This window comes from Mangifera indica, chromosome 19, assembly GCF_011075055.1.
Source record: "Mangifera indica cultivar Alphonso chromosome 19, CATAS_Mindica_2.1, whole genome shotgun sequence".
Classification (NCBI taxonomy): Eukaryota; Viridiplantae; Streptophyta; class Magnoliopsida; order Sapindales; family Anacardiaceae; genus Mangifera; species Mangifera indica.
The window spans coordinates 3572671-3594081 of record NC_058155.1 but is presented as its reverse complement, the minus strand read 5'-3'; the positions used below and the strand labels follow the sequence as shown (position 1 = coordinate 3594081).

The window sequence follows — 21411 nt, the reverse complement described above, 5'->3', positions numbered from 1 at the left end:
AAATGCCCATTCTGCCCTTCCTAAGCAAAATTCTTTGCATGGCTTTGGTGATTCTAGCATCCTCTCTCGCTTCCTAGTCACATTTAGACTTCTCTTTGATTTCTATTTTGCTCTAAAATAACCAAATTGTAAAAATAAGCAAAATGGACTTGGGCCTCTTTTTATTTTGCCAAATAGGACCCATGAACAACCATTCCTCCTCATGAATGGTCATTCCTACTGTTATTTCATTAATACACATCCCAAAATCACCAAGAAACTGATCTTATCTAATAGTTAAATTTGATGAACGGGCGACTAGGTGTCCCTCTGACCATGAACAGTTAGTTCGTTTCTTCACTTAGCTAATTTCCACGTGTTTAATGTGAAATGCCCATTCTGCCCTTCCTAAGGCACGAAACGGGTGTCGATCCTTGTGATGAACAACTACCCCTTCATATCCAAAATAAATACTTAATTAAATCACACAAATATTAGAGGGAGAAAAAAGACTAAAATACCCTTAGACATATCTGTGGATGTTACATTCTTCCTCTGGATCTTCTTCATCAAAGATAGAACATCTTGATCTTTTCATAGGTTCCTCAAACTCTTCAGTGAACAATAAACGAACCCCACACTTCTTGATATTTTTTACCCTAGACTCCATTATATCTCCAACCCCAAACTTCTCTAAATTGTTTTTGGGATTGAAAGAGATAATGGCTTCCTTATCACAAGGTAATTCAAAAAGTTCATTATCCAATGAATTACAATTATATCCAAGTAATACATGATCCGATTTAATATACATGGGTCCAAGTGAAAGAAGTTTTTTATCACATGTTATGTACACATCTACGCCTTTCACTTGCAACTCATACACAACATTCAAGAAATTATCAAGATTATAATTATCTTCAACTTCAACAATGACACAAAAGACCAAACCCAGAAACTTCTTATTGAATAAACCTTGCGGTAGCTTTATAGATGATCCGCTACTTTGAATGTTAAACCACTCTGGGATGTCACTTCCAGGGAAACACATAACACCTTGTGGCTTGCCAGCTCCCTAATACATTACATAAAACTGGTTATGTCTAAAATTGTTGACTTAATATCATTTTTTCTTCAGATAAGCAATTGAAATCATATAGAAATGAGAGATAGAATGATACCTTATTTTCATGTTTGAACAGGCAAAATGTATCTGAGAACATATCCAACATAGAATCATTCAAAATTTTTTTGAGTGTATTCCAATACAAACTGACACAATTGGAGAAGTTCAATGTCCTTCCAGAATGTCTTTGAATTATTAGATTTGTCAAACCTGATAATGCTTTTAGCAATTTGCAACCATCTGCCCTAAGTTCTTCTATATTACGTGGAAGCTTTGGTAAGGATTGAAGCCTATTACAAAACCTTATGTTAAGGATCTGTAACTTGGAAAGGTTCATGATGTTTGATGGGATGCTCTGAAAATTATTTCCTTCCAATTCTAAATCTTCGAGTAAGGACAGCTTGTCAATATCATTGGGTAACTCTGTAAGACTGCAGTGATTCAAATTTAATCTTCTTAAAAACCACAAACCTGATTGACCAGGTGATAGCCAACCAGACATAACTGAAGATAGTTCTCTTACTAGCCAACCAGACATAATTGAAGATAGTTCTCACAGATATTCCAATAGCTTCTAGTACTTCCAAGCTCTCTAAATTTCGTAAGTCCTCAGGCAATCTTTCAAGTTTCGAACAACCAGAGATACGAAGGTATTTCAGTAGCTTTGACTTACAGATGCCATTTGGAAGACTGATAAGGCTTTTGCAATTTCTTAGATTCAAATTAACAAGTTTATTGAGATTCCGAGAAGGAGTAGTGATCTCAAACAAACTTGTACAGCCTTCTAGAATCAAGCACTCTAGATTTTGAGCCTTTGAGAGATCTGGGACTTTAAGTAGATGTTTTGAGTAACTTAGGTCAATGTATTTTAAATGAGCAAGATTCTGTAACAGAGAAAAGAAATGACCAATACAATTTAAAAAAAAATTCTAATATTTAAAATTTATAAAAGAAACTTTTTAAATGAAATAAACATATACCTTAATACCCGTCCAAAGTTGTTCAAGATTGTTGTTTTTCATCTTAAGTACAACAAGGTTATCAGGATCAAATTTCAAAGGCAGTGATGGGAAGGGGGAATGATCCCAACAGAGGCATCTTAACTCTGAGAAATCAAACTCAATGTTGTCAAAACCATGAACCTTATTATCGTGTCTCAAATCGAAGTTATTCACTATCAAGAATCTTAGATTAGCCATTTCTGAGAAAGTATGAGGATTTAAGTGTATTTCTCTCATTTCAACCATATTAAAGAGCATACCTCTTAATTTATCAGTTCCCTGCAATCAAAATTAAATAATGTTATAACATGATATACTTCCCAAACCCCCCCAAACCCATTACTACATGAACTCTTCTAGTTCAAATATTTCAAGATATCTCATACATTATAAAATATAAATTGCAAGTTAATTCTATGAATATTTACCATATTTTTTTTCAATACGGAATATACATCATCATGATGCCACAATTGACTACGTTGGCCAAGTTTATTGATAGGCTCTTGTCGGATAATTTCCCAACCCATTTCTTGAATCAAATCATGCATTCCTATGGTGTTGTGTGAAATAGTTATAAGAGCTTTATCAACAAGAACACATACTCCAATATGTGAACCGAGGGTACCGACTAAATATTTATCCCATCCTTTAAAGAAACATGCAATATCTAAAAATAGAGTCTTCTCTTTATCAGATAATCCATCATAACTGATCTTAAGCAACGTTTGGATAACCTCATTTGGAGATTTTTTTAATTCATCCAATGCACTTTCCCATTCATATTTTTCTCTACCAAGTAGAAAGCAACCTAAGATTTCAAGAGCTAAAGGCAAACCTTTAGTATAACTTATTACTCTTTCTGAAATTTTCAAGTAAACTTCATCAATTGGATGGTTTTGTCTGAAAGCGTGTTGTTTAAATAGTTGAAGGGATTCATCACTACCTAATCCTTCGACCTCATATATGGGAGAATCATTCAATCCACAATTTTTTAGCACTTGTTTATCTCTTGTGGTTATAATGATTCGACTTCCATAACCCAAGTTTTCAAGATCTCCAATCAATTCTCTTACTTGTTTCAAATTTGTCACATCATCAAAAACAATAAGAACTCTTTTACATCCAAGCCTTTCTTTTACGAATGTGAGTCTTATATTGATATGTGCATCCTCTAATATTGCAAAAAGAAGTTCTTTTTGCAAATGATGTAGTTGATGTTTATTTGATGCTTCCCTAATATTTGGTATAAAATACGAAGCTTCAAACTGACTTGAGATTTCATTGAAGACTGCAATAGCAAGTGTCGTCTTGCCTATACCACCCATACCCCAAAGTCCTACCTTGCATACTTTGTTTGAGTTATTAAACAATAAAGATATAATTTTTTGTATCTTCATCGCTACTCCAACCAAGTTCTTATTATTGCTAGAAGACATATCATTCAATCTCTCCAGAATATATTCAATAATTGTCTCTATAAGTTTCGATTCAGGCCTACATTAGAAAGAAAAGGCAAAAACAACAATAAGCTAACCAATAAATTAATGAAAAGGAAAAAAAGACAAAGTCTGATTCCAAGAGCCCAATTTTGGTTTGGACTTTCCAAGGAAAGCTTTTGGCATATATTATATGAAACTAACAGAAATAAAACTTTTTTCGTGAAACTGATTATAATTTGGTTATCAATTAAAAATGCTCTTTCCAACTTCTGATCATTTAATTTTGTTATTATAAAAACACTCGTTCTATAATAAATTTACCAAAATGGCATATTATATATATATATATATATGTAAAATTGATTTTACTTACAACATAAAGTCAACAATGCTACTTCAATAATAAATGGTATACCATGAAAATCTCAAAATAATTTGACTGATAAATATAGGCCAAAGGACTTATTCTTACACAAAAATTGTTGTTTTATCAAATTTTCATCTTTTAATTTAAAAAACCATTTTACTCATCCATGAATTGTTAATTTTATTAGTTTTAAAGACAAAATTGTCATTTTACTTGTAATATTAAAAATAAACTAAAATTTTATTTCTCTTTCCCTTCATAAACCCTAAAAACTAACAATTTGCCCCTTAGACCAAGTTTAAGAAAACAACAGTTTCCCCCTTAAGGTTTACTCTTCAATCTTTGGTCACTCCTTCAGCAGTCTTCTCTCCCGACACTTCTTCTCCCTCTAGCAGCAGTCTCTATTCTTATCATCTCTACCTTCGGCAGTCCATCGAAGCTAGGAAGACGAAGAGTTTTGTTGGGAATGCAAGATTTCAAAAATAAATTAAATTTAAATATAAATATGCTGGTGCTGGTGCTGGTCTGCCACCTATTATCTTATTTGAACCCATTTATCATTTTTTTTCTTGATTAAAGTTTTATTCCTTACAAAATTTATTAAACCCTTGTATTATGATTGTCTAAAAATCTTATGTCCCTTATAAACATAAATCCTAATTCTATCTTCAAACAATTAAAATGGAATTTTGTTAAAAAATATAAAAGAAAAAGCGTTCACCTGATGGAATTTGAATCAAAGCCAGATAAATTGGCTGCTTCCGTCAAAGCATTCCTCCATATCTGCAGTATCTCTTTCCTCTTGCTATATCTTACTTCATGCTTACGAAATGCATCTCCATAAGTCCCTGACTGCTTCCTTACATTTGATGGATTTACATGATAGAACACTGGAATCACAATCTGACCGAACATTCTCTTGCAATTGAGGATCTGTACAAGCTCTTGGAGGCACCATGTAGAAGATGCATAACCCTTAGAGAAAATAATAATTGAAATCTTTGATCCTTCAATTGCATTCAAAAGAGATGGTGAAATCTCATCTCCTCTTACAAGTTCACCACCGATGAAAGTAACAATCTTTCTCCAACACAAAGCTGCATTGAGGTGGCTGGTGAAATTGTCTCGAGTGTCCTCACCTCTGAAACTGAGGAAAACATCATACTTCACTTGAGAAGATGAAGAAGAAGAAGAGGCCATCGCAGTTGACTAAAGCAACAAGACTCCTTGTCTTTTCACAGAGTTTGAAGTTTATTTATCTTTTTATGGGTTCAATATCTTTGCTTTTGCTTCTTCTCAGGAATTTCTTGGAAATGGCTCGCAATGGGTTATTTATTGTTGTGATGAAAACTAGGGGTGTTTAAAAATTTCATAACCTTTTGTAGTTATATGACCGAAATTTAAATTAAAAAATATTATTGTCCTTGTTACGCATTTGATGACTTTCCACCGTAACATTTTATAGGGATATTAATTAAAATAAGCACTAATTTTTTCGTGTAAATCTTTTTAAGCAAACTTACTATGATTTTAATTTTTTAAACAAATTTAATTTTGTTTTTAATAATACCCATCTTAGCTAATTATGTCACTCTCTCGACTAATTACGTTAGATTCATTATAGATTTTTTCTTCAATCTTTTAGCATATTATGTTTGGTGAGTTATGATTCGAAGAATCAAAAACTTATTTGAAAACTAATCAATTTTTGTTCTAATACAAATCAAAATAAAAAGATGAACATAAGTATGAAGAATGGTGCGAGTGCGAGTAGGTGCGTGCAGGTGCATTCGAGTGTGCATGGGTGCGTAGGGCGTGGACAGGTGCAAGCGCATGCGTATGGATGTCCGTGGATGCGTGTAGGTGAGCACGGGTGTGTATAGGTGCATATGGGTGTGTGTAGGTGCATGCTGATGTGCAAAATGCAAAGAAGTGCGCATACCCATATGAGTGTTTTAAAATGAAGCCCTTAATAGTATTGGAACTTTACAAGAGATCGAACAAGATGTTATTTTAAAAAAAACTATTTTTGTAAAGAAAACAAAATGGTTAAATTACGATAAAGAAATTCCAGGAATTTTTCTTGTTGCTTTTTTTTTTTTAAATCTTAGGTTTAAATTAGTTGGTGTTATAGATTATTTAACATTATATTATGAATGCATGCAATTAGATTATGAGGATGAAGTTAATATTTCATTAACTATAACTACCATTACGAATTTAATTAAAGAAATTTATGCTGAATATTCATTAATTTATGGTAACTAAGGTGATTCTTTTTTCTCTCTACCATCTATTGCTCCATCACCGACCCAAAATATTAGTTATGGTGATCATATTATGATGCAGGCTCCACCTTAGAGCTTGATATTTATTTAAGTACTACTTATGAGTTTGGTGATAGCAATATAGATAATGACTTTCCAGTTCTAGAATAGTGGAGTTAACATACATCAATCTTTCCAATATTAGTATCTATTACTAAACAAGTTCTAGTAGTACCGACGTCAACTGTCGTAGTAGAACAAACTTTTAGTCAAGAGAGCAATATATTGGATGAGAGACGATCAAGTTTGGCTTCCGAATCTATTGAAGTTCAACTATACGTTGATGATTGGACAAAAGTAGAATTACGCCAACAAGATATAAAAGTAGACTTAATGAAGAACCTTTTGATTTAACTATGGATAGTTCGATGACGAGAACTTGAAGTCAAGATAGCGAAGGTGAATGATAAGGTAAGGGGGTGACTACCGGCTATCGAATACATAAAGATAAGAGAATTACATAGACTTTGATTCTTTTAAACCCCAAAAGGATACATAGAAAACTTAACTGAACTGAAAAATTAAGTCCAAGCTTTTTTTTTTAATTTTTAATTATTATAATTATTAATTAAAAATAAATTGGGGTCATGAATCAAAACTGACGATTCAATGTCAGTTTCGAATCGGGGCCATGAATTAGAACCGTTGGTTCAATATTGGTTCTAAATCAGTTACAAACCATCATGTAACGATTCTAGTTTAGGGTTCTTATTTTTTTGAACCGTGAACTAGTGGTTTTGAAACAAAACTAATTGTTTATGAATTGTGGTCAAGTCTACTGTGCAGATGTGCACACACCCTTGCTCACTTTTGTTATATATATATACACACCCACGCGCTTTCGCGCCCACGTGTACCCATACGCACCCATATGCATCCATATGTACCCGCGTGCACCCACATGCACCCGTGCACACCCTCATGCACCTATACGCACTCGCACACACCTACATGCACTTATACGCACCCCACACTCACGCATATGCACCTGTATGCACCCATGTGCACCCGTACTCACCCACATGCACATGTGCGCACTCGCACACATCCATAGCACTTGCACACACCCATAGGCACCTATACAAATTCACAAGCATGCATATGCACCCGCACACACCCGCACGCTCCCGTACGCACTCGCACACATCCATACATACTTACACGCACGCATATGCACCTGTGCCCACTTGTATGCACCCATACGCATCCGCATGCACCCATACGTACCCACACACACCCATACACACTTGTATGCATCCATATGCACCCATACGCACTTGCGCACATCCACATGCACCAATATGCACCCGTACTTATTGCACGCACCCATAACCACCTGCATGCACTTGTACCGCCCATACGCACCCGCGCACACCTGCTTGCACTCGCACTTATGTTCATCTTTTCATTTTGATCTGTTTTAGAACAAAAATTGATTAGTTTTCAAACAAATTTTTTATTCTTTGAATTGTAACTTCACAACAAGGTTATCAAGATCAAATTTCAAAGGCAACAATGGGAAGGGGAATGATCCCAACAAAGGCATCTTAACTCTAAGAAATCAAATTTAATGTTGTCAAACCATGAACCTTATTATAGTAACTTAAGTTATTTACAATCAAGGATCTCATATTAGCCATTTTTGAGAAAGCATGAGGATTTAAGTGTATCTCTCATTTCAACTATATCAAAGAGCATGTCTCTTATTTTATTAGTTCCTTACAATCAAAATAAAAGGACAAGTTAAGAGCACAATAACATGATATACCTCCCAAACCTAAAACCCATTACTACATGAACTATTCTATGAAGAAAAATGAAAGAGATACTCTACCAGTTCAAATATGTCAAGATATCCCATATACTATAACATACAAATTGAAAGTTAACGCCATGTATATTTACCAAATTTTGTTTCAATACAGAATAAACATCTTCATGATGCCACAATCGACTGCGTTGGCCAAGTTTATTGACAAACTCTCGTTGGACAACTTTCCAACCCATTTCTTGAATCAAATCATGCATTCTTATTGTGTTATGTGAAATAGTTATAAGAGTTTTATCAACAAGAACACTTATTCCAATATGTGAACTGAAACTATCAACTAGATATTTATCTCATCTTTTATAGAAGCATGTCATAACTGATCTTACGCACTATTTGGATAACCTCATTCGAAGATTTTTTTAATTCATTCAATGCACTTTCCCATTCATATATTTCTTTACCAAGTAAAATTCATTAATTGGATGGTTTCGTTTGAAGGCATGCGGTTTAAAAAGTTGAAATGATTCATCATTACATAATCCTTCAACCTCATATATGGTTGAATCATTCAGTCCACAGTTTTTAAGAACTTGTTTATCCCTTGTTGTTATATGATTGAACTTCCAAAACCCAAGTTTTCAAGATCTCTAATTAGTTCTTTTATTTATTTCAAATATGTCACATCGGCAAAAACAATAAGAGCATTTTTACATCCAAGCCTTTCTTTTGTAAATGTAAACCTCACATCAAGGTGTTCATTTTTTAATATTGCAGAAAGTAGTTCTTTTTGCAAATGACGTAATTGATTTTTATTTTATGCTTCCCTCACATTTTGAATAAAATGTGAAGCTTCAAATTCACTTGTAATTTCATTGAAGACTGCATCAGCAAAAGTTGTCTTACCTATACCACCCATATGCCAAAGTCCTACCTTGCATACTTCAGTCGACCTATCAAACAATAAGATTTAATTTTCTGGATCTTCATTGCTACTCCAATCAAGTTCTTATTATCGCGAGAAGACAACCCAATATAAATTAATTTCAAATCATATCAAATTGCTCTGAACTAAATTTTATATAAAAAACTCAATTTTAACTTTTTTTTTTGGATATAATGTTGTATAAGTTCACGAGTTTATGGATACCAAATAACATAAATATGGGTTAAATTGGGTACAATCAAACCCAGTCCACTTAGCCCAATCCACATGATGTTAAAGGGTAGGAATGGATGATGTAACGCTATCAGCCTTTGTGTTATGGGATTATGTGGCCACTAATAGTGGGTTTGTGTCATCATCAATTCTAATTGATAGTGGACCATAATTTAGTTTAATATTAATAGGAAAAAAAGAAAACTATATATATTTCAGGCCTACATTAGAAACAAAAGGTAAAAACAAGAGTAAGCTAATCAATAAATATATGAAAAAGAATTAAAGACAATTTTTCATTCCAACAGCCCAATTTTGGTTTGGACTTTCCATGAAAAGGCATATATGCAATACTCGAAGAAATTTCAATTTTTGTTAAAGAAACTGTTAGTAGTTTGGTTATCAATTAGAAATGCCCTTTCCAATTTCACATCGTTCTTGTTCTATAATAAATTGAATTTAAATATGAATATGCTTCTTATTAGAACCCATTTATCATTTTTTTCTTAATTACATATTAATTCTTTAAAAATTATTATTAGATAAAACAAAAAAGAATTTTATACACACCCTACCAGAAAAAACCCCTGTGCTATTATTTTTTAAAAATCATACGCCCTTAATTCTATTTTCAAACAATTATAATGAAAGAATTAAATCAGGTTCAATTGCATAATTAGATTTATAAAAGTTACATTTGAATTTTATCTTTCATAATCGAAAATGATTTTCATATAGAAGAATTATCTCATAGCCACATAAAATGTATTAGTTTGCGATACTAAAAGTATATTTATCAAAATCTAATAATATCAGAGCAAAAGCATTCACCTTGTGGAATTTGAATCAAAGCCAGATAAATTAGCAGCTTCCGTTAAAGCATTCCTCCATCTCTGCAACATCTCTTTCCTCTCCATATATCTTACTTCATGCTTACCAAATGCATCTCCATAAGTCCCTGATTGCTTCCTTACATCTGATGGATCGACATGATAGAACACAGGAATCACAACCTGACCGTACGTTCCCTTGCAATTGAGGATCTCTACAAGCTCGTGCAGGCACCATGTAGAAGAAGCATAACCCTTAGAGAAAACGATGATTGAAATCTCCGATCCCTCAATCGCATTCAAAAGAGATGGTGAAATCTCATCTCCTCTTACAAGTTCATCATCGATGAAAGTAACAATCTTTCTCCAACACAAAGCTGCATTGAGGTGGCTGGTGAAATTGTCTCGAGTGTCCTCACCTCTGAAACTGAGGAAAACATCATACTTCACTTGAGAAGATGAAGAAGACGAGGCCATAGCAGTTGACTTGAAGCAACCAGACTATTTGTCTTTCGCAGACTTTGAAGCTATTTTAATTTTTAATTTGGGTTCATGTTCAATATCTTGGCTCTCGCTCGGGCATTTCTCGGAAATGGCTTGCAATTTATTTTTTAATCTATGTGTTTGACTGAATAAGGTGATTAGCGTAAATTACAAAACACGATTCACAAGGGTTATTAATAAATGGATCAAAATTAAGGGGTGTTATATTTCACTGACACTTCAGGGGCTAAATGGTAATGACCAGCACATTACATTTGAATGCTAGTATATAATAAACTTTAAATTCATTTACTACAATGAAAAACACGATGATAAACACATATATGGAAAATACATAGCACATACTGACGAGATTTTTGGCAATTTAAATCATCTTTCAATGATTAAAATAGAGAAAAGATTAATATATCATTTCTTATTATGTTTTATTATTTATAAAAATATGAAATATGTAAATATTATAAAAATTAATTAATTTATTAATTCTTTTGATGCAAAATACTGCTTTCATAAATAAGAGAAAATATGAACTACCAATCAGACATAAGAGATTTTAAGTAGTGCCACTTTAAGGGCAAGTGACGACACGAGGCCATTGTGACAAGGTGACAAAGATTTAAGCAACATTAATAGATGAGCACAAAAAGAAAATTTTTTAAAACTACATGTTTTAGGAAGCTTTTAGATTTAAAGAAGTCTTGGTTTAATGTAGCTCTCACACACTTTGTTTTATTAAGGGAGATTTAAGAGTATATGTAGACTTCTTAAAGTATATGGGCATGATTGATGCCCATACGATGGCTTCGCCCTTGACTTCGCTGAGCAAACTTTCATCTATAGATGTAGGTGTTCAATCGTGGACAAATGATTTGCCACCCACATATGAGGTTGAGATAGATGGCTATCAACCTTAGACCTTGAGCGAACAACTGTTGATGAGAGTTAGCGACGTATGCTATCCATTTGGGAAAAGCGTGTATGGGGCTACATTGACACCCTTATCGCTAAAATGCATGGCCGAGTTACTCAGTTGGAGGTTTTGATAGCATCTATCATTAATGTTTTCACTGCAAATAAGGAAAAAAATTTCCGCCTTTATGAATTGTCCAATATAGTGGTTCTATGGGTTTCCATAGTGTTTTTTCAATTTGTTACAAGATGTTGAGGTTGGGGTGGGACCACTGTCTGAGGTTCCCTTGACCGTAGGTTCTTCAATTGATGATGTAAGCACAATAAAGTTTGTTACTTTGTACTTGCTTATTATATACAAATATTTGGATTGGCTATATATTTGTGTAACACTCAAAAGCATATTTTAGGGGTAAATTAGTCTTTTACACTTATTTATGTGCTTGAGTATGTGTGTTTGAGTTGAAATGAAAGTAAATTAATTTTATAATTTTAAGATGATAAACGGATGTGATAGGAATGCCCATACATTGCATGCCACGTTGGGCGACGAAAAATGACATCTATAGATTGACATCTCCAAACTGATGTCTGATGAAAGTGGCCACTGACGACTGAAGATCGGGCAACAATAGGAAAGGAGATAGTCACTAAAGAGATGTAGAAAAAAATTTTAAAGGGAAAAGGTCATTCTTAAAACTTTGTATAGAAAAAATTATTGAATTTTTAAATTAAATAGGATATATGATAAAATTTTAGTTTTTAAAAATATTTTTAATTGAATAATATTTTTACTTTTAATTATAATAAAAAATTTTAAGAAAATGGTGGTTATTTAGATTTTTAAAATTGTAGAGTAAAAGGCTACGGTAAGCTAAACTTTGGATGGAAAAAGTGCTTTGGCCCATAAAAAGATACAGGCACTTGCAGTCCACTATAGTTGATAACAGAACACAGAATCTCAGTCCCGTAGCCTTACTTTCCAAATCCTGTGAGCAGACCGAGAACTTCAAAGAGTCAGATTGTTTTCAAGCAAGTACGATGGGTTCTTCTTCTCTAGAGAAGTGTGATGTTTTTCTTAGTTTCAGAGGTGAGGATACTCGCGACGGTTTTACGAGCCACCTGAATGCAGCCTTGTGTAAGGTTTGATATGATATGGGGCCTAAGATTTGATATGTCTTATATAAGAGAGATACACTTAAATCCTCATTCTTTCTCACAGATTGATAATCTAAGACTCTTGATGGGAGAGGGGTGCAAAAATAATAAAGTGCATGGTTTTGAAGGCTTAGAATTTGATTTTGTAAAGCTAAGATGCATCTATTTGGATTGTTACTTTTGCACATCATTGCCGTTGAAGTTCTATCTTGAGAACCTTGTTGTACTTAATATGCAAAACAAAAATCTTGAACAACTATGGTCTGGTATCAAGGTAGATTTTGGTTTCACATGACATTTTTATTTTATAAATTTCAAATATTAGCTTTTCTAATATGCGTTGGCCGTTTATTTTTTTGTTACAGAATCTTGCAAATTTAAAATACATTGGCCTGAGTTGCTCTGAGCATCTACTTAAAATCCCAGAATCTTGCAAACACAGTATCTTGTTAATTTAATTAAATGTAGCAGCTGACTTCCTTAAATCAATGTTTTGCTCGATGTGGCATAAGGTGTGGCACTCAGAAAAGATTCATCACCAGGTAAGTGCTTTGTAGCTAAATTTCCATGTTGTTGAAGCAATTTTCATGCCAAGCCTGAGAAATAAATATTCTGGTCTAGAAAAAATGGTTTAAAATAAAATTTGCAGAAGCTGTGTAATATTCAGTGGCCAAAAAAAAAAAAAATTAGCATACAATCCAGCAATTATAATCGAATTTGGGAAAGAAACGCCAGAATCATCACTAAAACGTGTTAAATCTGCATTATAGTTCAAGTAACTGTTGCTGAATTGCAATAAATATTTAATCATCTTCTTTTGGCCATGTCGAGCTGCCTCAATCAAAGGAATTCTTTTTTCATTATTTGAATCTTGAATTAACGTTTTATATCGTTCATCAATATCATGGAGGCTGCTAGGAGATTTCCCACAATTGCAGCAATGGTTCTGGTTATCCATTGGTCACACAAGATGGTATGTGAGGCTTAATTTGTTTGTTTTATTGGTTGGTTCTTTCATTAATTTTGCCTGATTTAGAGTTGATGCCTTCATCATGCAATGGGGGTTTGTTTGTTATGTCCATTTGTACTGATGCCTTTGATTGGTGATTCTGTATGTGGCATGGAATCTGAACTAGTTGTTTCTTTAGGTATTTGCAACTAATTGCTGCTAATATAACTTATCATCGTAACCACGGCATTGTTATTAATTTTGATTTTCTATATATATGAACATTGGAAAGTCCATGTTCTCTATATATGGAATGTTGATAAACTTTTACTTGTTTCCCACTTGATTGAGGTTCTGTTTTCTAAGCATGGATTCACAAGTGTCACATTTTGGCTGACTTAATAGATTCATAAATGACATCTACCAATTTCATTGTTCTTTTTGCTGATTTGTAATTATCATGGTTGCCATTCACCTGATAGTGTCTGCAGGGCCTGGGATTGGTGAATCAAACTCGTAATCTAATTTGACCGACCATGTTGTTCCTGATGTTGCTAATATTACAGAGCATCAGTGTCCTTGATTTGGTAGTTTCAGATTTCTGGTCATATTGAGCTAATTTTATCCAATCCTTTGGACCATAGTTAGGTCACTATATAAAGGAAAAGAATTACTGATTAACAGCGTACTCTCCAGGTGGTTTTCTGATACATTTTATGATTCTTTCTTTTTCTTCAACAGATTTGCTCCATATGTTGTCAACTATACCATTACATGCATTAGAATGGATTATTATTGATCTAGATTGGGATCCACAGATCAGACAACGTCTTTATTATTATGTGAAAGTGCATGTGTCCCGTGCATTTCTATTAGAAACTTAAAACTAGATAGATGTCTGGAGAATATGGGGTCATATGATCTATTACTGCTCTATTTTATATTGGTTTCTCTAGCACTTTTTCTATTACATTCATATCTCCTGGTCTCTCTTGTACGCACAGGTAAGTCGCATGTTTGTTGAAATTGATTACATACTAGAGAGGAAGAATGTTGAATGTTTTGCTTCTCTTTATGGTTTCTACCATGTAAGTTCTTCCGTCTGTAGTAGTCACTGCATTATTGTTCATTTACAAGAGTTTTTTTATCTATTCTTTGTTGTGAGATAGAATCGTCTGTGAATACTGAATTCATGTTACATAAAAAAACACTTATGCCATTTACATGACGCTGCTTGGTTGAGTGAAATCATAGTTTATATAATTTGAAACTTTTGCTATTTTACGTGAAGCTTCTTGATTGACTAAGCATCTCTTGGTCAGCCCATCTTCATGTGTATACATTTTCTTCTCAATGTAGGTGTTGCTTAATTATAATTATTAATTTTTTTAATTTTAATGATTTTGACAATTTCAATATAACATATCCTGTAAGTTTTTAGTGTTCAAAGAAAGATAAGAAGGGTTGCAGGGCCAAGGGGCTCTTCACAAATCGATGGAAGGAAGTAACAAATGATAAGTGGAAATTAATTAGTGTTCTCTTGTAGAACATCAATTTAATGTACATCATATTTTGGAATATGGAGCTAATTCTGAGTTTCTATAACTTGCACTAATTTGAAGGAAGAGTATATCAGCCTTTGCACTTGCATGCGGAATTATATCAGTTTGATCCTATATTTTTCATTTAAGTGAAATTCCAAATAACCTTTACATAAAAATCTTTCTAAGAATATTTTGCATTGGGTGAGTCATCGAATGAATTTGAAGGTGACAAAGGAGTAGATGCATTTTGGGCATTTTGTATATAAATACATTAATGGATATATAATATTTTGCTATTACTTAGTTATTAGTGGATTTATAGCAGTAAAAATTTGATATTAATTATTGTCTTTTTACTTGAAAGATGTTTCATATGAATTGTTGGATCTCGAATATCAATATAACTATTTATTTTCATTTAAAATTGGAATTCTCAGCCCTGTTTCATATACATATGAATGAAATTTTTCGTCCCAAATACATCACATAGACAAAAACAAATTATCTTCAATTCATCACATAATCAAGCATGAAAAATTTGTTCATAATCTATTATATAATTAAAGATAAAAAATTTAGTTTCTAATTCACTATATTATCAAGGACGAAAAAAGTTATCTACAATTCATTGTATAATTAAGGACAAAAAAATTTATCTCTGATTTACTATATAATAAAAGATAAAAAAATTTATCTTGTAATCACCATATAATGAAAGATGAAAAAATTTATCTTTAATTGACTAAATAAACAATCACGAAAAATTTTATTCCCAATTCTTTGCAAAAATAAGGACGAAAAATTGTCCCTAAATGTGTTCTTTTTAGGACAAAATAGAATTATTTAAGAGGAAATATAATTCATTTGTGGCAAAAATTTTCATTCCAAAATATGTACTATTTTATAATGAAACACTATTTCATTCACAATATCCAATTATTAATTATTATTTATATTTTCGTAGGCATTATCCTTTAGTAATGTGCATTTTTTGATGATTTGACCTTTTGTTATGATTGACTTTTTTAGAACGAATTTTTTATTTTTTGGGATGAAAATTTTCATCATCTTCTATAAAATTTGTTGTAGTGTAAGACCACACAATTCTTACCAAATATTTTTTTTTTGATAAGTAATTTTTCTAAGATTTCACAAACATGATAGAAATTCAAATCCAAGTCTTCAAAACTTGTACCAAAGATTACACAACATTGAAACCTTGCACTAAAGGTTACAGAACAATAGCATGATATCCATTTCTTACAGCAAAAATTACACTATAGTGGCGTTTTGCACCAAAGATCACACATTAGTGGCACGATATTTATCTCATTCTTATGGCAAGATCATAAAGCAATGACATATATTCTCTCATCACAAGTCGCAACAATGGCTATCATCCTTCCTTATCATGCCATAAATCACACAACGTTAGACACTTTCTTGAGTTTGCATCAAAGATCACATAACAATGACTATTTTTGTAACCTTATGCAACAAATCATATAAATGGTAGCTTGTTAACCGACTTCTTAATCGTTTCCATACAACTTACGACCTATGAAACCTCCATTCATTTCATATATTGTGCCTTAGATTACACAACTTCATAAACTTATTCTCATCAAATTGTCATATTTCTTAATATATAAGGCTTTACCGAAATGTGATTGAATAAATTATGGAGTTGTGTTTACTTTTTCTCAATGTTTTGGATGGACGAATTCCTACCGTATTCTCGCTCAATCTCTGTTCTGTACGTTGTTTGCATATCTAATTGCTTCTTAAGTACAAATCTTGTGCCTTTTGTTAAGGAGGGAGAATTTCGCTGCGTAACAAAAGTTAATTGCATTAAAAAAATAATTTCTATATAAACTATCATTAATCCACAGATTCAACAGGTCGAATAAAAAGCGAAAAAAGACGGTGAAAGTTAGTCAAATAAAAATAAAAAAAAAGGTGGCACTTTCACCCCACTATCATTGATAAAAGAACACAGATTCTCAGTCGCGTAGTCCTACTTTCCTTTTCCAAATCCTGTGAGCAGACCGAGAACTTCAAAGAGTCAGATTGTTTTCAAGCAAGTACGATGGCTTCTTCTTCTCTAGTAAGGTATGATGTTTTTCTTAGCTTTAGAGGTGAGGATACCCGTGATGGCTTCACGAGCCACCTGAATGCAGCTTTGTGTAGGAGAAAGATTGAAACTTTCATCGATTACGAACTTAAAAAAGGAGATGAGATTTCACCCTCTCTTTCCTGGGCAATTGAAGGTTCAATGATTTCAATTATCGTTTTCTCTCAACGCTATGCTTCTTCTAGATGGTGCCTCGAAGAACTTGTAAAGATCCTCGATTGCAAGAAAATGAACGGTCAGATTGTTATACCAGTTTTCTATCGTATAGATCCATCAGATGTAAGGAAGCAAACGGGGAATTTCGGAGATGCATTTGCTGATCATGAAGAACGATATAGGGACAGACCAGAGATGTTGCAGAGATGGAGAAATGCATTGACGGAAGTCGCCAATCTGTCTGGCTTTGATTCAAATGCCATCAGGTGAATTCTTTTGCTTTGATATTGTTTTCAGTTTTCGGGTTTCTAATTTTTAATTTTTAATTTTTATTTATGGACCTCTAAACGCATATTTCAGTAATTAGACAAATACATATATCATATACTATTTTGCTAATTTTATCGATAATAAATATATTTATGATAGTACAAGAAGTAAACAATCTAGTTTGGAAACAGCAACCAGTTTTGCGATAAAAGTTATTTATATTTCTTCTAAGCTTTATTGTATCTATAGAAATTGGAGAAATCAGAATTGGTTGATTTTTATAAATAAGAACTGGAACTTGAAACCTATAAGATCGGTTTTTACTCAAAACTGGTCTTATAAGTTTCAAATAGATTTTGATTCTTACCCAAAACCTGTACTTTATATTATATAATTATATGGTGAATTTGTGATGCCAAAAAACAACAAAAATGAAATCATATCTAAACAAAAATGACTTCACACCTTAGGATCATAAAAAGGGTAGAAAATAAAAGCCAATAAAATAAATAAATGAATTGTTGAGGAATTGGAATTAGTTACCAGAACTTCAAGAAGGAAAAAAGACAAATCAAAATCTACAAATGAAAAGAAGAGAGTGAGATGTTCACATGGTATAGCAAAAAAGATAGGCTCAGTTATGATTTGAGTTAGGCGAAACATCTTGGACCATATAACAATGTGTATTTAAAAAAAGGATGATGAGACTTTTAAAGCGTTCTTAAAAATAAAAAACAGTGAGCTTTTTTTCAGATAAACTATTTTTTCCAGGTTAGAAAAAATTAAAAACAGTGACAAATCAAATGGTATAGAGCACCACAATGCCCTTTTATTTCTATATTTTGGTTTCGGTTCTGGTTCCTTAGGAGATGGAACTGAAACTGGTCGGTTCCATCAAATTGGAATCAGAACCTATTCAAAATTAATCGATTTTGGGTAAGAACCAAAACCAAAATTGGGTATCCATTGATTCTAATTCTAGTTCGATTTTTTTTTGTCACCCCTAATCCTGACCTAATGGCCCTTATATATAGCTACGAGATGGAATCAAAATATAGACCAATCATTATATGATGTCTATTGAAATGCTTGGATTGTGTATTCAAATAAAGATGGTAAATTTACTATATTCTTTAGCTTTTGTAACCAAATAAATTATAAATTAAGCTTAAGATGTAATTATCTAAATTAAACTTATTTATTTACATTAGGTTAAAAGAGTTATTACCATCCAAGATTTATTCTATTCACAAAGTCTTACCTAATAACTATTAAAAATTTAAATATCCATCTATCATTTAATTATATTAATATATTCTGTTAGTTTAATTGAATATTATTGATTCACCCCCCTTTTTTTATAATGACAAAAAACCTTATATCAGTTGAAGTCTCTGCCCTGGTGATTGAACATTGCACTTTTAATCCTGCCGTCACCATCACTCTTGCGATTTTCCGCCGCTTTCCATGGTGGCAGGTAAACAGTTGAGCTGAAAATAAAAAATGCTTTTAACCTAGAGAAATATACATGTTTATAATTCTCTTAATCTCGTCACTGTTGAAACCCACTTTAATTAACATATAATCTTCTTAATTAACAAAGAAATATTCTGTTTTGATTTTGAAGCACTCCCTTTCCAGTCTCAGTCTTGTTGACGCTCTTGGAACAGATACAAGGGAAAACTTGCCTCTGGTTTGAAAAAAAAAAGATTAATTGATTCCCAATTTAATCAAAAAAATGAAAGGAAAATTCACAGAGGCATTTAAACAAGCACCTTTGCGACAACACTTGTTAAGACAATTCCAACCACACCTGTTGCTACGACGAGCACCCTCTTCCGTCTCCTCCCTTTGGTAATTCGAAACAACGGTTGGCACTCTCTTAATCCTCAACATCTTTTCAGTCTTTCTTGTAACAAAAAACAAGCAAAATAACTGATGGGGTTTCTACAGTTTGAAGCATCTGGAGAAATGGCATTTTGTCTTCTAAACTTGCCGTACAGAAGTTTGTAGCTTCTTCACCTTTAAATTTTAAGGCCTCCGAGTCGATAAATTCTTGTTCTAACTCTAAGCGCTTCACATTCAAATGTTCTCCCAAGAACTGTACGAAAATAAAAAAAGAAAATTAGGGAAATGATACCGGCTGAAGTGAATGGAGGAAGAAAAGGTATCAAATCACACAGAAGAAGAGAGACTAAGATCAGAATTCGGAGAGAACGAAAGAACATACAACACACTTGTTTGCAACTGAAAACCCATTTCTCTACATTAAATTCTCCCGCCTTAAGTAGGTGCCAACGCATTTATTATAAATTGGAAAACATCACCGTTTTTTATTACAAAATAACAACTCAATCTACGATATCATATCGCATCAACCACTAAGTCCAACCACGTCGTTTTCGGATCAACCAACTCCTCTTCTTCTTCTCTTTCCCTAGTACCAGACTTTATCGCCACTTGTTAATGCAATTCAATTCATCGTGCAACAAGTTCCCCCTCCTAGCTTCCTTGCCCTCAAGGGGGAAGCTTGGAAACCGTTGACGAATATCATCAGCGAACTTCCAAGTAGTAGTCTCCTTGGGCTCCCCTTGCCACTTAATTAGCAGCTTGGCAGCAGCGACATTTCCACGGCAAACCAACTTCCTGTCAAGAATGGTTTGAGGAACACGAACTTGTAGCCGAAGTTAGGATGGAAGAATAGGGGAAGCAACCACTCTGGAATAAGCAGGACGCAACAAAGAAACGTGGAAAACTTTGTGAATTAAAGGGTCAGGAGGCAATTTCACTTTATAAGCCACTTTGCCTACAACTTCCAACACAGGAAAAGACCCATAATACTTGGGGTGAAGTTTCGGTGCACTCTAATGCATAGACACTTGCCGGTAAGGCTAAAGTTTGACATAGACCATATCCCCACTTGATACTGTCGATCTATGCATTTGCCATCAACAATATACTTCATACGATGTTGAGCCTGACACAGGTTGTGTTGAAGAATCTGGATGGTACCCTCCCTCAATCACAACATAGTGTCCACCTTAGCCACCGATGAATCTTTAGGGAAACAGAGAATATGAATGGGAGTTGGATAGCCATACAATGCCTCAAAAGGACTCATGTTAATGCTGGTGTGGTGGCTAGTATTATACCAAAATTTAGCCAGGGATAACCAATGAAACCATGTATGCAACAGGTCCTTAGCAATACACCGAAGATAGCTCTCCAGGCACCGATTAATAACTTCAGTTTGGCCATCTGTTTAAGGATGGTAAGTCGTAGAATATTATAAACTAATTCCTTGGAGTTGGAAGAGCTCTTGCCAGAATTTGCTAAGAAATACAACTCCTCTGCCACTAGTAATTGTGTGAGGATTACCATGTAATTTAGGTCAAGGAAAAGTTGAGTTACAGCTTGCACAAAGAAGCGATGAGAAAGCCCCATGAGGGCACATTTGGTGAGCATGTTGACCACTACTAGAACAACATTGCGGCCTTGGGACTTAGTCAAGCCTTCCACAAAGTCCATAGTAAGATTGGCAAACTCCCCCAGAAATTGGAAGAGGACATAATAAGCCTGGTGAAGCAACATTTTCATACTTATATTGCTGGAAGGTGGTGCACCTTTTAATATAATTTCTTACACTCCTCCACATGCCTTTCCAATGAACCACTGAAGCCAGTTTCTTTGTCGTAGCTGCCACACTAGAATGGCCTCCAACTATAGAATCATGGAATAACAAGAGAAATTGATGCTGCAATTACGGAATATTGGCAACTACAAGTTTT

The 21411-nt window shown here is 33.4% G+C and overlaps 3 protein-coding genes and 2 long non-coding RNA genes across 6 annotated transcripts; 2 read left to right on the top strand and 3 right to left on the bottom strand.

The window, feature by feature from the left end:
- Positions 1-502: 502 nt before the first annotated feature.
- On the bottom strand, positions 503-5119 carry LOC123203460 (disease resistance protein RPV1-like). Its single transcript, XM_044619813.1, has 7 exons — positions 4637-5119; positions 2553-3603; positions 2086-2385; positions 1637-1989; positions 1316-1536; positions 1161-1192; positions 503-1054 (listed from the first exon to the last, which is right to left on the bottom strand). The coding sequence occupies exons 1-7, from the start codon at positions 5113-5115 to the stop codon at positions 503-505; spliced, it is 2988 nt and encodes a 995-aa protein (XP_044475748.1). The 5' UTR covers positions 5116-5119.
- Positions 5120-9996: 4877 nt separating this feature from the next.
- Positions 9997-10476, bottom strand: LOC123203459 (TMV resistance protein N-like). Its single transcript, XM_044619812.1, has one exon. The coding sequence runs from the start codon at positions 10474-10476 to the stop codon at positions 9997-9999; it is 480 nt and encodes a 159-aa protein (XP_044475747.1).
- A 2463-nt stretch (positions 10477-12939) lies between these two features.
- Positions 12940-14738, top strand: LOC123203727. Its single transcript, XR_006499343.1, has 2 exons — positions 12940-13543; positions 14261-14738. It is a non-coding gene; the product is annotated as an uncharacterized LOC123203727 (long non-coding RNA).
- Positions 14739-17065: 2327 nt separating this feature from the next.
- On the top strand, positions 17066-17711 carry LOC123203646 (disease resistance protein RPV1-like). The gene has a single exon (XM_044620089.1). It carries the CDS (start codon positions 17153-17155, stop codon positions 17621-17623), a length of 471 nt encoding a protein of 156 aa, XP_044476024.1. The 5' UTR covers positions 17066-17152; the 3' UTR covers positions 17624-17711.
- Positions 17712-19114: 1403 nt separating this feature from the next.
- Positions 19115-20357, bottom strand: LOC123203647. Of its 2 annotated transcripts, XR_006499327.1 has the most exons (3): positions 19854-20357; positions 19399-19724; positions 19115-19313 (listed from the first exon to the last, which is right to left on the bottom strand). It is a non-coding gene; the product is annotated as an uncharacterized LOC123203647 (long non-coding RNA). The 2 variants fall into 2 exon arrangements; XR_006499326.1 differs by lacking the exon at positions 19854-20357 and having other exon boundaries at positions 19399-19847.
- Positions 20358-21411: the final 1054 nt, after the last annotated feature.

Coding starts and splice junctions, on each gene's coding strand:
- LOC123203460 (XM_044619813.1), bottom strand. CDS start 5,115: ATGGCCTCTTCTTCTTCTTCATCTTCTCAAGTGAAGTATGATGTTTTC. Junction 1,990..2,085: donor AACTTTGGACGGGTATTAAG/GTATATGTTTAT, acceptor TCTCTGTTACAG/AATCTTGCTCATTTAAAATA. Junction 1,193..1,315: donor ATTGCTAAAAGCATTATCAG/GTTTGACAAATC, acceptor ATATGTTCTCAG/ATACATTTTGCCTGTTCAAA.
- LOC123203459 (XM_044619812.1), bottom strand. CDS start 10,476: ATGGCCTCGTCTTCTTCATCTTCTCAAGTGAAGTATGATGTTTTCCTC.
- LOC123203646 (XM_044620089.1), top strand. CDS start 17,153: ATGGCTTCTTCTTCTCTAGTAAGGTATGATGTTTTTCTTAGCTTTAGA.